Source organism: Lucilia cuprina, chromosome 5 (assembly GCF_022045245.1).
Source record: "Lucilia cuprina isolate Lc7/37 chromosome 5, ASM2204524v1, whole genome shotgun sequence".
NCBI lineage: Eukaryota > Metazoa > Arthropoda > Insecta > Diptera > Calliphoridae > Lucilia > Lucilia cuprina.
In genome coordinates this window covers 64,033,245-64,051,781 of record NC_060953.1, presented here as the reverse complement: position 1 = coordinate 64,051,781, position 18,537 = coordinate 64,033,245, and the positions used below count along the sequence as shown (strand labels likewise).

Here is an 18,537-nt window from a genome sequence, read left to right as displayed (position 1 = left end):
TTTTTCACTCAAACACATACAACTTTATTGGATTTACTTTGAATCTTTTTTCAATTTTTATCAATTTAAATTTCTTTTAATTATAAAAACATTTTTTTTTTTATAAAACTACATTTTTTCATAATTATTTTTTTTTTTATTATTTATTTTAAAGTTTACAGGAGTTGTTTTTATAAAAATATAAATTTTATTTAGATGTTTAACGGTAACTAGTAAAAATACTACTATTCTTCTGTCAAACTTGAAAATCCTTTTATGCTCTACTCTGACATATAAACACTCTCTCTTTATCTCTTTATCCTTTGCTCTTTAATAACTTGTTTATATTTATTTACTCTTTAGCATGACGCATGTCCCTTTTTTTGGTTTTTGTTGCTGTTACTTGTCATTATTTTCTGTTTATTTTGTTGTGCGGGTGTTTTGTTTATAGAGGGCGCTGTATGCTTTATGTATTTTCCTAAAGAATTTCAAGAAGTTCAATAACATTTTACTACTATATATTACTTTGCTGTTCTGTTTTTTTTTTTTTTGTTTGTTTTTATTTACTATTTTAAAGGTTAAAACCGTGACACTAACAATTATTTGCTAAAGTGCATGTTTTAGAATTTGTATATTTACACATGCAATGTCAAGGTTTTTTTCTTTTGTATTTAATTGTAGGTGTTTGATTTTACAATTTGTTAAATGTAATGTTTACTTTTAACAAAAAGAATGTGCACTTTACACGTATAAGTAAAGTACAAAGAAATTGTAAAATTGAAAATGAACAAATAAATTATGCAGTATTTATATAACACATTATTACTAAGACTTTATTTCACTACTTCCATGTAACCCAAGCAATATGTAGTAGTCATTGCAAAGTATGTTTGTTGTTATGTAATTAGTTACAATTGTAAGTCATAACCTAATTTTAACTTGGAACTTTTCTTTTTTATAGAAAGATTTGAAAAAACTCTGTTTTTATAAAAAGTCCTTGAAAAATATATCTTTTAATAGAAAATCTTTTGAAAATGTTTCTTTTTTAGGGAAAATCTTTGGAAATTCTTTTTTTAAAGAAAATCTATAAAAAATTTATTGATTTTCGAGATTATCGATTTCAAAAATATCTCTTTGTATATAAATGCTTTTGAAAACAACGCATTTTATACAGAATTATTCGAAAATTTCTCTTTTTTAAATCTTTCGAAGATATTTCTTTTAAAAAATCAATGTTCAAAAACATCTTTTTTATAGAAAATCTTACAAAAATATCTCATTTAAAGAGTATAGATAATTTATCAAAATATTTTCTTTTATAGAACCTCTGTTGAAAATTTCTATTTTGGTAGAACATCTTTCGAAAATCTTTCTTCAGAAAATTTTTAACATATTTCTTATTTAAAGAAAATTTTGAAGTTTTAAACAAAAGTTTCGAAAATTTCTTCATTTGAAATAAATTCTTATAGTTCTCGATTTTTTTTTTAAAATTTCGATTTTTGTTTTTTTGTAAAGCGAAATTTCTTCATTTGAAAAAATTTATAACATTCGACAATTTATTATTTTTGAAGAAAATTTTGGAATATTTTTAAAGAAAATTTTTAGCATTTCTTAAAGAAAATTTTCAAATTTGTTTTTAAGAAAATTTAAGATTTTTTAAAGAAGAATTTAAGATTTTTTTAAAGAAAATTTAAAAAATCTATATTTTAGTAAAAAATTTCAAAAATTTGTTGCTTTAGAAAATTTATGATTTTTGTTGAAATTTTATTTCTTTTTTTAAATTTTCGATTTTTTCGTTTTTATTGAAATTTCCTCGATTTTATAGACATTTTTCTAAACTATCTTTTCCATTTTTCCAAATTATCATTTTCATTTATTAAATTTCCCTTTTTTTGAAGATTTTTCTAAAAATATGTATTTTTATAGAAAATTATATGGAAAATTTTGTTTATTGAATTTTTTTTTTTTTTTTGAAATTCCTCTGTATATAAATTTTATGAGCATTTCATATATTGTAAGAAAAAAATTTCTAAAAATTGTATTTTTAAAATAAATTTTCAAATTTAAAATAAAAAAAGAAAATCTAAATTTTCTCTTTTTTTTTAAATTTTTCGAAAGTCTCATTTTTTCAGTAATTTTCGCTCCTTAATAAAATTAAAAAAGATCTCTTTTATTTGGATTTTTCTTTCCAATTCTCTTTATAATAGAAAATTTACAAACATTTATAGTTTTCTAATAGAAAATATCCAAAAATTTATATTTATTTAAAGAAAACACTGAATAATTTTTTTTCAAAATTATCTACTCTCTTTTTAATAAAAATTTTTCAAAAATGTTTATTTTTGAAATTTTCCTTTTTTATAGATTTTTCGAAATATTTTTAAATTTATAGAAAATGTTTTTCTTGGTTATTGAAATCTTTTGAAATTCCTCTTTATATAAATTTTTTCCCTTTTATAAACATTTTTTAAAGACTTTTCTTTTCTACACAAATATTTCCTCAATTCTAATCTTGTTTGTTACTTTTTATCTATTTGTTGTTCTTTGATATAATAAAAAATCGACATTTTTCCAACATTTGTTGCAATTAATTTTCTATCAATTGAAGCAAAAAAAAAAACAACAGCTGTTTATCATTGACAGCTGCCAAATGTCATAACACTTCAAATCAACCATATTACATTACAAAACTGCTCTTGATCTCCTCAGCCAAAGGACTAAAAGATTAAATAATTCATAAACTAACAAAATTGCAACACCCTGTATCACAAAATAAAGTAATGAAAAAAAAACCTTGAATATAAATTGACCTTGGTATTAAATTTAATTACCAAACAATATGATGTCTTGTTCCTCCCAAAAAAAAATTTGTATTTCTCAAAAAAAATTTATATGAATGAGTGAACGATTTTAAGCCAACGCTTGCTTTATGTTTTTGACACGGGTCATAAGTTGAAAAGTTAAAATTTTTGAAAAACAAAACACGCATTATAATAAACGGACCCTTAAATTAAAACATTTTGCCGATTGTTTTATTAAAACACAAAAGAAAACTTCTCTTCATCATAACATCTGCAAAAATGTTTAACAAATATTTTCAGGTAGTCAAAAGAACTGATGTATTAAGAGCCCAGAGAGAACAGCCAGAGAGGTGTTAGTTTAATCATAAAATGAACGCCTAAATAACATTAAAACGTAAAATTTTTCGTTTTATTCCAATATCCGGTAATGACTCAACTTCAGTTATTTTTAAAAGATAAAAGTCCAATAATAATTTTTGTTTTGCTGTTTTTTTCGTGTAAACAAAATGTGTGAAAACAATAATAATTGAGGTACAAAATTTTTATTTTAATTTGTCATGAGTTTAAAGAGGTTTTTGTTTTTGTTATATATATATTTTTTGCTTTTGGTTTAAAATTACCACAAACTGTGTGTGGTGGTGGGTGCAATTATGATAAATGATATGAATGATAAACAAATTTTTCAGAATTAGGGTCTTTATGTCAAGAATATGCGGGTAAAGTTTCCAAGAAAAATCTTAAAAAATGTTGGGAAAAATTATGATTCTTTACAAAATTTAACTTTTTATAGAAGATTTTTATTAAAAAAATTTAAAATTTCTTTAAACAGAACTAGAACTGAAGTAGGACTAAACTAGAACTGAACTAGAACTGAACTAGAACTGAACTAGAACTGAACTAGAACTGAACTAGAACTGAACTAGAACTGAACTAGAACTGAACTAGAACTGAACTAGAACTGAACTAGAACTGAACTAGAACTGAACTAGAACTGAACTAGAACTGAACTAGAACTGAACTAGAACTGAACCAGAACTGAACTAGAACTGAACTAGAACTGAACTAGAACTAAACTAGAACTGAACTGGAACTGAACTAGAACTGAACTGGAACTGAACTGGAACTGAACTAGAACTCAAATAGAACTCAACTAGAAGAATTTAAAAAAAAACTGAACTAGAACTAAACTAGAACTCAACTAGAAGAATTTAAAAAATATCAATTTTTAAACAAAATTTGTTTACTGGGTTGCAAATTTAATAATTTAATTTTGGCATTTCCAAACAGCTGTGTAATTTTTATTTACCACAATATTTATAACGTGAATCAATTTCTGATAAAATAAACCTTAATCCAAACATTCGCAAACAGTAGCCAATGTTAGCAGCAACCTATCCCTGTCAAGTCCTGACCTAAATTCTAATAAATTTCATTTTCTCCTATACGTTAACACATACATACAAACAAGGAACGTGTGTGAAGTATCTAGTCGAGAGGGGTGGTCTTGAAGTTGTAGATTTGACATGTAATCCCAATAAAGTTATTATAACACTTTATTTATTTATTTTCATTGTTGTTGTTTCTATTATCTCTATCTGTTTGCATAAACTTTATGAGTTTTGTTTTTTCAAAGGAGTGGTACACTATTTGATTGGGAATACAGCAAACTGAAGTTAGAGCTTTAATAATAGCATGACTTTTAACAATATGCTATATATGTATAGAAATATATTTATAAATTCATTTAATATTGATTTGAAATACATATGAATATTATGTTTATGTACATACAAATTATGATTATTGTACGAAAATTGAATTTATGATTTGTTAAGATAAATATATATAGAAATATATGTTTTAATATTGAGATAATAAGGTGCGGATTTAACACAAAATATTATATAAAAATGTAAAAAAGAGTTTTTTCCACCACATTATGTTTTGTCATTTTATTTTTGTTTAAACCAATGAAATTTTATACTTGACATAAAATTAGTATTTACAGTAGCTGTAGTCTTTTCAAAAGCTTATTTAAAATATTGCTGAAATCAGACAGAAAATATCAAGTATTGTAAAACTATTTAACCGCCATAAACGTTTTAAAAATGTTCTATTAAGCATTTTAAATATACCACAATGCAAAATAATTTTAAATACCCTAAAGTATCATTTTACATACAAAATTTAAATACCCTACACCTCTTAGTGTTTGTTCTTTGCAATGTTTGTCTTCTAAAGTTTTTTCATTATAAAATTGAAATAATTTAAGAGTCTTGTAGTCAGTCTAAACAAAGATCATGGGATCGATTTCCATCAGAGGGTACAACAGGTCCGATAGTAGCCAAATGTAAAAAAAAAACATATTTAAAAGAGGTCGATTCCTTATAGAACCTGGATTCCTTTAGTAATCTTCAACTTCTCCTTAATTAATAATACAATTCCTTAAAGAAATAATAAATGACTAAATTCTCTTAAAATTTGATTCAATTCCCGATATAGGGCCATCTTTCAAAAGTCTCTTCACATTTATAGAAAATGCAGGGTATCATGTAATTGGTTATGCTTTTAATATTACATATTTATGCAAACGTTAACATATTTAAACAACAACAACAGAAATACAAAACATATTGTAGATGTAATTGTGGCTGCAACATTTTGTGGTATTTGAAATAAATTTTAAAGCCATTTTTGGTTATATTGACAAAGCAACTACAATAACAGCAGCAACAACAACAACAACAACAACTTAATGACATATTTTACTCACTCATCAGCAAAGTCTTTTTTTATAAATAAATGTTTAAATACAAATTTTTAAACTGGGATTTCTTTAACCAAAATGGTTAAATGACCAAAAAGGCTTAAACGAACGAACATGAATGGTTTAAAGAGACAAAAGTATCAGTTAGACTGAAAACAAAAAACACAAAAGGACAGACATTTGCTACAGGCTCCTACAATGACAAACAGACAAAACATAGCCAATTGTTGCAAACTCAGTCCATCCTTAAAACTACAGGTAAAAGAAGAAACAAACAACTTAACAAAACTGTAAATTTGTGTTGCTGCTATATTTCCTTTTATTTTTATTTCTTTCTTTATTTCTTTTATTGTCAAGAAGTCTTGCCAAAAAATTAAAAGCAACTAATCAAAATTTTAAAAACTGTCTTGATACATACTAGAGAGGAGATCAGGGGTTGTGTGTTCCATAGAGAGTAAGAAAGATAAAGACAGTTTTGTTGCTACTGCTTTTGTCTGTTGAATACATGTCTGTTGTGGTTATTGACCATATGTAGGCTCAAGGAACTTAACTACTGCCTACTGTGGCTAGAGGTTGTTATTTTTTTTCTGCCAAGATTTTTTCAAACTTAGAAAAAACTTGTTACGAAATTCTTAAGAAATCAACAAGTCTCGGCGTGTGTTTGTGTTTGTGTTATAAGAGGTTAAACTAATGTTTAACTAGAAGTTAGTTTTAGACAATAAGAATATGGGTGTATTACCGTTTGAAACATATGAACATAAATATCGATGAGAGTAGTATTACTGGGTCCACTTAGTATCACAGACGGAAGAACATTATTAGATAGACTCAGCATAAACTTATCAATACTTGTGTTTTTAGATGATGTTTAACTAGAAGTTACTTTTAGACAATACTATTAGGGTTCTAAAATTGAAAAGAAAAGTCGACTTTTCAACTTTTTGTATTTAGTTAAAAGTCGTGTTTTCAACTTTTTGCATTTTACGCAAAGTCGATTTTTCGACTTTTTTCATTGAGTTAAAAGTGGACTTTTCGACTTTTAGTATTTTATAATTAGTCGACTTTTCGACTTTTTTGACTTTTTCCGACTTTTTGACTATCTTCGACTTTTCGATTTTTTTTTTCTACTTTTAGACTTTATTCGACTTTTTTTATATTTTTTCAATTTTTCCGACTATTTTAGAGTTTTTGACTTTTTTCTACTTTTTTTAAATTTTTGAGTTTTCAACTTTTATTTACAAAGTCGACTTCGAATTTTCGACTTTTTTTACAAAAAGTCGATTGAAGCTCAATTCAAAGGTCAAACTTGTCAATATCTGTAATTTTTAAAGAAAATATAAGAAAATGTTAAAATCTGTTTGTAAATCTATTTTTATAAAATAAATTTTACCAAATTTTAATATTAGTAAAATCAAGGTTAAAGGTAAATGCTTAAACTTGACCTTTTAAAGCTGAGGTCAAAGGTTAAGCATTTTTAATTAAAATGTGTCAGTGAAGCTGACGACATGCAGTTTCTATACAAATGCTAAATTGGTTTATTTTCAAACCACAGGTCAAAGGTTAAACCTTATAAAATTTAAAAATTTTTAAAAATTTGTTTGCAATTAAGCTACAAATACTGAAAAAAATCAAATATAATCTCGTTGCAAACATAATTCAAAACGAAAGCTTATAAAAATTTTAAACAAAAAGTTCAATTTTAAATAAAATTTAACTAAACTGCACGTTTTGAAATACAATAAATGTAAACAATTAAAATTTTTGAAATTTTCTTCTTAAAATTAATTTACATTTCACATTTGTTTTAATGTTTTCCTAATGAAATTGTAATAAAAAACAACAATAAAAATACAAAAATTTGTCACCAATATATTGCTAATACATATGTGTATTTTATAGTGGGTTGTTGTTTATATAAATTTTTATATTTAAAATTGAATGTATGTTTTTTAACACAATTTACATTTCCGCTCTAAATTCTAAGAAACTATTTATCTACAATACGACGAAATAAAAAAATTTCAATAAAAGTAAGAATAACACGTTTGCTTCCATTCAGTTTCTGGGTTTCATTCATTCATTCAAACTTTAATTCAACTATAACTCTGGCCGTTAGTGGTGGGTATAGATTTCAAAGTGTGTCTAAATAGTTGTTCTTAAACCAAGCATTTAAAGACTTGAACATGTAGTAAACAATCGTTTTCATTCATAAAATTTTAAACTACCAACCAACTCGATTTAATAGACTTCTAATCTCGTATCGATACCAGAACAACATTAAAACTCATGTAGGTGTCTTTTGACGTTTTGTTTTTTTTTTTTTTTCTCCACTATTATGGTTATGGTGTTAACATGTAACAGTCAAAGATTTGCCAGTTTTTTGTTTTTATATACCTTCATTAATTTCGGCAATATTTCTTTATAAAAAATTATATAATTTTTTTTTTTTGTAATATTTGTTTTAATTTTTTGCCTCTGTCCAATATATATCGTGATTTTAATGTGTGGGTTTTATTTGCCGTCAACTTTTTGCTGTATTTAAAAAATTGAAAAATATAATTGCTGCATGCAAGTGCAATGTCTGTAAATTTTTTTAATTTCGATTTTTTTCGAGGGGGTATTTAACTTAAAGTTTCCAGTTTTTTTTTTTCAATGTATGTCAAGTAAATTGAAATTTTCTTATCTTTGAAAATTTGTTAATTTTGGTTTCTTATTGTGTAAAGTTTCATTTTCGTAATGGATTTAGTAAATTTTCTTAGGACGTTACAAAGATTTTAGGCTAAAGTTAAATCAAATCTATAATATAGTCTATAGTCTAGCCTAAAATCTAGTCGAGCCTAGTATACAGTCTAATCTATAGTCTAGTCTATAGTCCAATCTATAGTCTAGTCAATAGTCTAGTCCATAATGTAGTCTAGTCTATAGCATAGTCTATAGTCTAGTCTATAGTCTAGTCTATAGTCTAGTCTATAGTCTAGTCTATAGTCTAGTCTATAGTCTAGTCTATAGTCTAGTCTATAGTCTAGTCTAGTAGTCTATAGTCTAGTCTATAGTCTAGTCTATAGTCTAGTCTATAGTCTAGTCTATAGTCTAGTCTATAGTCTAGTCTATAGTCTAGTCTATAGTCTAGTCTATAGTCTAGTCTATAGTCTAGTCTATAGTCTAGTCTATAGTCTAGTCTATAGTCTAGTCTATAGTCTAGTCTATAGTCTAGTCTATAGTCTAGTCTATAGTCTAGTCTATAGTCTAGTCTATAGTCTAGTCTATAGTCTAGTCTATAGTCTAGTCTATAGTCTAGTCTATAGTCTAGTCTATAGTCAAGTCTTTAGTCTAGTCTATAGTCTAGTCTAAAGTCTAGTCTATAGTCTAGTCTATAGTCTAGTCTAAAGTCTAGTCTATAGTCTAGTCTATAGTCTAGTCTATAGTCTAGTCTATAGTCTAGTCTATAGTCTAGTCTATAGTCTAGTCTATAGTCTAGTCTATAGTCTAGTCTATTGTCTAGTCTATAGTCTAGTCTATAGTCTAGTCTATAGTCTAGTCTATAGTCTAGTCTATAGTCTAGTCTATAGTCTAGTCTATAGTCTAGTCTATAGTCTAGTCTATAGTCTAGTCTATAGTCTATAGTCTATAGTCTATAGTAGTCTATAGTCTAGTCTATAGTCTAGTCTATAGTCTAGTCTATAGTCTAGTCTATAGTCTAGTCTATAGTCTAGTCTATAGTCTAGTCTATAGTCTAGTCTATAGTCTAGTCTATAGTCTAGTCTATAGTCTAGTCTATAGTCTAGTCTATAGTCTAGTCTATAGTCTAGTCTATAGTCTAGTCTATAGTCTAGTCTATAGTCTAGTCTATAGTCTAGTCTATAGTCTAGTCTATAGTCTAGTCTATAGTCTAGTCTATAGTCTAGTCTATAGTCTAGTCTATAGTCTAGTCTATAGTCTAGTCTATAGTCTAGTCTATAGTCTAGTCTATAGTCTAGTCTATAGTCTAGTCTATAGTCTAGTCTATAGTCTAGTCTATAGTCTAGTCTATAGTCTAGTCTATAGTCTAGTCTATAGTCTAGTCTATAGTCTAGTCTATAGTCTAGTCTATAGTCTAGTCTATAGTCTAGTCTATAGTCTAGTCTATAGTCTAGTCTTAGTCTAGTCTATAGTCTAGTCTATAGTCTTCTATAGTCTTGTCTATAGTCTAGTCTATAGTCTAGTCTATAGTCTAGTCTATAGTCTAGTCTATAGTCTAGTCTATAGTCTAGTCTATAGTCTAGTCTATAGTCTAGTCTATAGTCTAGTCTATAGTCTAGTCTATAGTCTAGTCTATAGTCTAGTCTATAGTCTAGTCTATAGTCTAGTCTATAGTCTAGTCTATAGTCTAGTCTTAGTCTAGTCTATAGTCTAGTCTATAGTCTAGTCTATAGTCTAGTCTATAGTCTAGTCTATAGTCTAGTCTATAGTCTAGTCTATAGTCTAGTCTATAGTCTAGTCTATAGTCTAGTCTATAGTCTAGTCTATAGTCTAGTCTATAGTCTAGTCTATAGTCTAGTCTATAGTCTAGTCTATAGTCTAGTCTATAGTCTAGTCTATAGTCTAGTCTATAGTCTAGTCTATAGTCTAGTCTATAGTCTAGTCTATAGTCTAGTCTATAGTCTAGTCTATAGTCTAGTCTATAGTCTAGTCTATAGTCTAGTCTATAGTCTAGTCTATAGTCTAGTCTATAGTCTAGTCTATAGTATAGTCTATAGTCTAGTCTATAGTCTAGTCTATAGTCTAGTCTATAGTCTAGTCTATAGTCTAGTCTATAGTCTAGTCTATAGTCTAGTCTATAGTCTAGTCTATAGTTTAGTCTATAGTCTAGTCTATAGTCTAGTCTATAGTCTAGTCTATAGTCTAGTCTATAGTCTAGTCTATAGTCTAGTCTATAGTCTAGTCTATAGTCTAGTCTATGGTCTAGTCTATAGTCTAGTCTATAGTCTAGTATATAGTCTTGTCTATAGTCTGTTTTATAATCTAGTCTATAGTCTGGTTTATAGTCTAGTCTATAGTCTAGTCTATAGTCCAGTCTATGGTCTAGTCTAAAAATGTGTACCCTCCCTAATAATGTTTATCATGTGTCTCTATATACATAAAAATATATCTTCTGCATTTTAGATGTGAAAAGAAAAACATTAAGGCAACAAATATTAATGCACATGAGTTTAATTTTTTACACTGTTCCTCCTTGAGGTTATAAAACAATTTTCAAAATTAGTTTTGTAGAAAAACAATTTTCATATACAGAGGAAAAAGTAAGAAACTCTTTTACCAAAATTTAGATAAGATTTTTAAATTATAAGGTTAAGAATTAAGCAAAAAAAAATACAGTAAGATAAATTTTTGCTAAAGAAACAGGATAAAATAATTTAATATTTGCTTTTAGTTAATATCGCTGTTCTAATTACATTTCAGCGTTAGTTCTCATTTCAAGTTAACGCAATTTATGGCAATATTGTGCTTTTCTAAGTTTTAATAGATTTGAATTGAATTTTTTCTAAATTTATAATTTCCTTTTTTTGCTCCCGTTTTCCATATCTCAGATTTATTGAGCATACAGGCATAAAATTGCGATAAGCCAAGCGAGCAGGCACAACCACTGGGATTATGCAGCGCATTAAATTCATGTTTTGTTGTGTTTGTAGTTTATGCCCCATAGCTGTTGCACTAATCATAATTGCAACCACGAGCAGTAAAATAAATGACATTTAAATTACACAAGATAAACGATTTCAAGTGCAAAATCATTGAATTTGAAAAATATGACAATTTTTCTGCTTATTTGCATTAAATAAGATTTCGAAGAGTAGTTTGGTTTTTGTCTTTTTTTGTTTTGTAGTATTTTAACAAAAATGACAGAAAACAGGCTCCTTTCACTTGTATTTTTCTCTTGTTTTTGTTATTTGCTGTAGCCGTGTGCATTAGGCAACATGTAAAGCAAAAGTTACAAAAGCAAAAAATAAATACGCAAACACAAAAAAGGCGCCACAATTTCAATCTGCAAGGCGTTTATTAATGAGCCACCAACCAACATAAGTGCGCATACAGCCGGCTGTAGCAGCGGTCAACTTAAACAGTTTTAACAGCTTAAACTAAGTATGTGACCATCACAAAAATTATGAAAACTTTTGAGTAGGCTAGACTATAGACTAGACTATAGACTTGACTACAGACTAGACTATAGACTAGACTAAAGGCTAGACTATAGACTAGACTATAGACTAGACTATAGACTAGACTATAGACTAGACTATAGACTAGACTATAGACTAGACTATAGACTAGACTATAGACTATACTATAGACTAGACTATAGACTAGACTATGGACTAGACTACAGACTAGACTATAGACTAGACTATAGACTAGACTACAGACTAGACTATAGACTAGACTATAGACTAGACTATAGACTAGACTACAGACTAGACTATAGACTAGACTATAGACTAGACTATAGACTAGACTATAGACTAGACTATAGACTAGACTATAGACTAGACTATAGACTAGACTATAGACTAGACTATAGACTAGACTATAGACTAGACTATAGACTAGACTATAGACTAGACTTTAGACTAGACTATAGACTAGACTATAGACTAGACTATAGACTAGACTATAGACTAGACTATAAACTAGACTATAAACTAGACTATAGACTAGACTATAGACTAGACTATAAACTAGACTATAGACTAGACTATAGACTAGACTATAGATTAGACTATAGACTAGACTATAGACTAGACTATAAACTAGACTATAGACTAGACTATAGACTAGACTATAGACTAGACTATAGACTAGACTATAGACTAGACTATAGACTAGACTATAGACTAGACTATAGACTAGACTATAGACTAGACTATTTATTAGACTACAGACTACAGACTAGACTATAGATTAGACTATAGACTAGACTGTAGTCTAATCTATAGACTAGAATCGTGCTGTTATTGATTGTAGATTATAATTTGACCTCTGACCCCAGTGGTAGTGAATAAAAATCTTAATTTTTTCCGAAAATTCAACATAACATCTCTTTTGGTCCTAATCGAAAATACATTTTTCTTAAGATGGTCACTTTTAAGTCTCATGCATGCAATTGAGTTTTATTTCCACTGCAAATTATGATTTCAAACAGACTGAAAATGAAAACAAAAACAAAAGAGATCCTGCATGTGGTGTTTTAGCGATGAGTTTTCATTTTTACAACAAACTTTCCCACTGAATGTCATGTTTCTTGTGGCTGCCACAGCAGCAGTGATATAAAAGCCAAAATATGCACAGAAAAAAATTTAATTTCAATGCGTTTAAGAAATTTTGTAAAAAAGCAGAAAAATCAACCAACAAATAAACCAAGAGACAAGTAACGGTTGTATGTAGCAAATATGAATGTGGTGGCACTACAAAAGTTGCCTGGAAAGATAAAACCCAGATACTAAACAGAAACCAACACACATACGCAGACCAAGCGTGAAATGAAGAAATTTCTCATTTCAAAGTAGACTCGCCAAAACAACAAAAAAAGACAAACGAAACCTGTACATTATTTTTGTTTTATTTTTAAAATGTCTGTTGGCACTTTTGGGTCTGGACATTTTCTTCTTCCTTGTGAAAAACGCACACACTCAATAATGAAAAAACAAAAAACAATTCAACTACAACATCTAGTGTAATGTAAACTAAACTTACCTTGTTGGGCGACACATGCCATGACCTTCGTGTACCCTGTCGTTGTGTCTGCTGCTGTTGCAAGTTTGAGGAGTTAGTTACTGTTGTACAGCTTGTTGAAGATGTTGTTGTTATGTTGCTTTGACTGGCGCTAATATAACCGCTACCACTGCCATTGGCACTACTGCCGGAGCCACTGATTATCGAGGTATTTTCATAAATGTCCGCCGAACAAATTGAACTATTTAAAGTGGCAGTACTGGCTGCCAACGAGGGACAGGGCGAGGAGGACGGCGATGGTGAAAAACAACCCGAATCGTATGAATTTAAAATTCTCAAACGATTACCAGGACAAAGACCCTGCAAAAATAAAATGTTTAATGAGTCGTGTACAATTTGTTTTTGTATTTTTATTGTCTTTTCTTGATTTTCTTTTCTCGTAATGTGTTTATTATTTGATTATTTTTATTTATATTTTTTAAATATGTATTTAATGAACCTTGAACAAGGAAGACAAGACATGTGGTTTTATTTTGCTGAAATGTTATTTACTTGAAATTATGGATTTTCTTTTGAAGATTTTTTTTATTGAAATTTGTGTTTTTAAGTGTAAGGCCAACAGTAAAACGCCACTTGAACTGTTTGGAATATTTGTGAGTCTGGTATTTAAATTGACAAGAATTTTACAGATTCCATTATCCGTCGGTGGGGAAAATCTTAAGGGCGTTATGAACTTGCTGAATTTTCAAGGACTTGTGTGATTACAATGGCAATTTATTGAAATAATTTTAAAAAATTGAAATGATGTTATGAATTGACTAGTCATTATTCTTGACTACTTATAGGATAGTTTAGTATATAATCTTGTCTAGAGTTTATAGTATAGTCTATAGTGTAATCTATAGTCTAGTTTATGGAATTTGTTACATTTTATGAATATAATCCAGTCTATAGTTAAGTCTAGCCTATAATATAGTATTTAGTCTAGTCTATAGCTTTATCTATAGTCGAGTCTATAGACTAGTCTACAGTTTGGTCTATAGTGTAGTGTATAGTCTAGTCTATAATCTTGTCTAGACTATAGTGGTGTATAATCTAATATTCTATAATATAGTCTAAACTATTACGGTCTAGTCTCTAGCCAGGTATATATTCTAGTCTATAGTCTATTAGTTTATAAAAAGTCTGGTCTATAGTCTATAATCTAGTCTATAGTCTAGTCTATAGTCTAGTCTATAGTCTGGTCTATAATCTAGTCTATAATCTAGTCTATACTCTAGCCTAAAGTTTGGTCTATAGTATAGTCTATTGTATAGTCTATAGTATAGTCTATAGTATAGTCTATAGTATAGTCTATAGTCTAGTCTATAGTCTAGTCTATAGTCTAGTCTATAGTCTAGCCAATAGTCTAGTCTATAGTCTAGTCTATAGTCTATAGTCTAGTCTGTAGACTAGATTATAATCTAGTCTTTAGTCTATAGTCCAGTATATAGTCTAGTTTATAGTCTAGTCTATAGACTAGTCTATAGTCTTGTCTATAGTCTAGCCTATAGTGTAGCCTGTGGTCTATTCTATAATGCAGTCTATAGTCCAGTCTCTAGTATAGTGTGTGGTCTAATCTATAATCTAGCCCATAGTTTATTCTATAGTCTAGTCTTACGTATTTTCTATAGTCTAGTTTACTATCGTCTTACCTCTAGTCTAATCGTTAGACTTAAATACAGTCCAGTCCACAAGTCGTTTATATAAACTGGACGAATGTGTAGACTATAGTATTGAATATAATCTTGATGTAAGCCTGACTATAGTCTGGTCTGTAGTCCCAGATAGTGTAGTATTTTCCAGTTTTGTTAGTAATACTCTAGTCTATATTCGTTATGGTAGCGTTAAGAATCAACTGACCTTTAAGTTACAATGTAAGAAAATTAAGTCAGCATTGTGGTCGCTTGACAATTATTACTAATTTTGCCATGAGAATAAACATATCTCAAACCATTATTTTTTATTATCGTTATGTGAAACCCCAAGCATTTTTTTTTTGAAATTGTCTTCGGATGAATTATAGAATTTCCAATAATAAAATGCTTAAAGACAATTCATTTACTTTTAAATTATATTCTTTTAATTCACAATTTCCTTTTTTTTGATTCCTAAACTAAATTAAACGCTAAGATTGATTTAGATTTTTGCAATATGCAAAAGTCACGAAAAAAAATAACTCCATCGGCAAACTGCAAGAGCTTACACAGAGAGAATAAATCTAAAGGAGTCACATCACATTGGGAGGGGGTAATCAAAATAAATTACAAATATTTTCAACTCGATGAACTAATTTTATGATTAACTATAATTTACCATGTCGTTGAATAATGTTTAAAACTTTGTAAGACCCACAAACACACACACACTTAAGAGTGTGTGTATGTTTTGCCTGCCTGCCTGGCAGCCAAAGCAGTCACTTCTCCCCAGTGTAGCTGATGAAAAGGAAATCTGTTTTAATTTTGATTGACAGACGAAGCATGATTTTTTTCATACATGCATATTTGCTACATGTTTTAATGTTGTTCTCGATGTTTAAAAGGAAATCAAGAATGGCACCTAAATGTTTTAGTTTTTATGCATTTATAGAAATAAAAAAAAAAAAAACTTCTTTAAGACTTATTTCACAGCAACACTTGTTTGATTTTGATTTAACCACATTAAATTTATTTAAATTTTATTTCTTTTTTGCTTTTATTACAGCTTGAAGGGTTATTTCCATAAATGTTCGTATAAAGACTTAGAACAAAATTTATTTTTAATTTCACGATCCGTCTACGTTATTTTTATACAAATCAAAACACCATAAAAAGATGATGCGAATTTTGTGAAAATATAAAAATAAAAGTGAGTGTTAATGCAATCTCTATGCCTGAATGGCATCAGCATCAACATGATCATGATGATGATCTTACATGAGAATAAAAGTGTCTTACAGAGCGAATGTGAATGAATGAGATCATTGAGTGTTTTCTTCCTCTAACACTTACCTGACGACCGCGTAATGTACACAGCCACCAACCAACAAGACCATCAGTGTCCTGTTCAATGACAGCAAGTATGTCGCCCTTTCTGAAGGCCAATTCATCGGGTGAGTCAGCTATATTATCATATAATGCTTTGGCATAGAGTTTCTAAAATTAAAGAAGAGAGTAGAAAAAGAAAAGATAAATTAGAAGTTATTTTTTAAGATATGTATATAATGGAGTAAAGAATCATAAAATTAAGATTCTGGGAAATGATATTTGTGGGTTTTTTTTTGCATTAAGATGATGTTCAAAGTTAAGATGTTTTAAGAGGCAGGAAATTTTTGAAATTCTTTATTAAAAAATTATTTATAGTGTTCACAGTTTTAGCGTATTCTGTATTTATACAATTAACTGTCTTATAATGGATTTGTGTATAGTTAGTCTAGACTATCGTCTTCATTACAGTTTGGTTTATAATCTGGAATATAGTGTTAACTAGATTATACTATATCAACACTATATATCCGGTCCGGTCTATAATCTAGGCTGGAGTCTGTGTTATATTCTTAATTATAGGTCAGTGACTTGGTTTTGACATGTCTTGTATATAGTCCAGACTGTAATCTTGTCTATAGTTTTAATTATCATTGGATCAGTAGTCGTAATTATACTTTGGTCCAGAGCCTTAACATATTATGATGTTTAGACTAGAGTGTGGCCTAGTATTTAGATTTGGCTTCAGTTTGGTCTATATAGTATCGGTTGTTTTGATTATAGTCTGATGCTTAGTATTGATCACATTTTAGTATATAATCTATATATAACTGTCATATTCTCTTAACTATTGTCTTGAAAATAGTTTGGTCCATAGTCTGCAACCTATTCAGGATAATAGTCCTCACTACAGTTCGATATGTAGTCGTACCTATGGTCTTGTCTGTAATCTTTACCCTAGTCTGGTCTATGTCTCTAGACTGATCTAAATAGTCTAGATTATAGTCATGACTATAGTTCTGACTAGTCTCTAATCTGGACTAAAGATTGTTTATAGTCTTGACTCTAATCTGACCTATAGCCATAGACGTAGTCTAGTTTGTAGTCTTGACTATTGTCTGGTCTATAGTCTTGTCTGCAGTCTTAACTATAGTCTAATCTAGACAATAGTGTTAACCATAGTCTTTTCTATAGCCTAGACTCTAGACTATAGTTTGGTCTATTGTCTCGACTCTAGCCTCAAGTCTTCTATAAAGTCTTGACCATTGTCTGATCTATAATGTTGTCCACAGTCTGGTCTAGTCAATAGTATTAACAGTAGCCATGATAATAGTTTAGTCGATAGTCTATACTATAGTTTGATCTATTGTTTCGTCTCTAGTCTGGTCTGTAGTCGTGACTGATGTCTTGTCTGTAATCTGGTCTAAAGTTTTGAAAGTCTGTTTTAAAATCTTGACTAAATTGTGATCTGTAGTATTGACTATGCTCCATATCCTTTAGACAAAAGAGTCTAATCTAAGTCTTGACTATGTTCTAGCGTGGCTACTTGACTTGAGTTTGATCTATAATCTAGTCTATAGTTTTGACTATAATCTGATCTATAGTCTTGCATACAATCTAATCTATAGTCAGGACAATAATTTGGTCTACTGTTTCGACTAAAGTATGATTTGTAATCTTGATTGCACGATGAAATAACATAAAAGCAACATACTGCTTAAACAATTTTATGAATACCCCTATTATTAGCTGTTTCTTTGTATAATTATTTCAGATTCTGTTTTGCAAAAATGTTGCTGCTCTTCTACCCAATGTTCAAGTTCAAAAAGTTTAATATTTTTTTTTGTACAAAATAAACTTCGTCTTTTGTTTTTAACTCTTTATTGTCGCGTTTACTTGTTTTGTTTTCATTTATATTTTGAAGTGTTTAAAATATTTCAAATTGTGTTTTTTTTTTTTGTTAATTGTCAGAGTGTTTTTTAATGGCTTTAGAAAACAAAACCACACGCAACTTTGAAGAAAAAAACTTAAGCGGAAACTCTTTTTGAAAATGTTTTGTTTTGAATAAAATTGGCTTGTAGTTTTTAGAGTTTCGACCTTTTAAGTTGTTAAATTTTGTTTCATAAACTAAATCATATTTATATTGCAGAAAAAAAAACATTGTATCACATTTTGACATACATTAAAATACAAAAAAAAAAATATTTAACAAAAAATTATTACCACCACTTTAAAATGTCAAATTGTCGACTTCGTTGTAGAAAGAAAAAACAACGACATT

General features: G+C 28.6%; 1 protein-coding gene across 3 annotated transcripts in view; it reads right to left on the bottom strand.

Moving 5' to 3' along the window:
• Nucleotides 1-18,537, bottom strand: part of LOC111682737 (breast cancer anti-estrogen resistance protein 1) — a 79,739-nt gene that overhangs the window by 5,872 nt on the left and 55,330 nt on the right. For all 3 annotated transcript variants that reach the window (XM_046951195.1, XM_046951196.1, XM_046951197.1), the window contains 2 exons: nucleotides 16,284-16,427; nucleotides 13,276-13,614 (listed from right to left, as the gene is read on the bottom strand). In XM_046951195.1, the coding sequence (XP_046807151.1) occupies nucleotides 13,276-13,614; nucleotides 16,284-16,427 (483 nt within the window). The remainder of the gene's footprint in view (nucleotides 1-13,275; nucleotides 13,615-16,283; nucleotides 16,428-18,537) is intronic.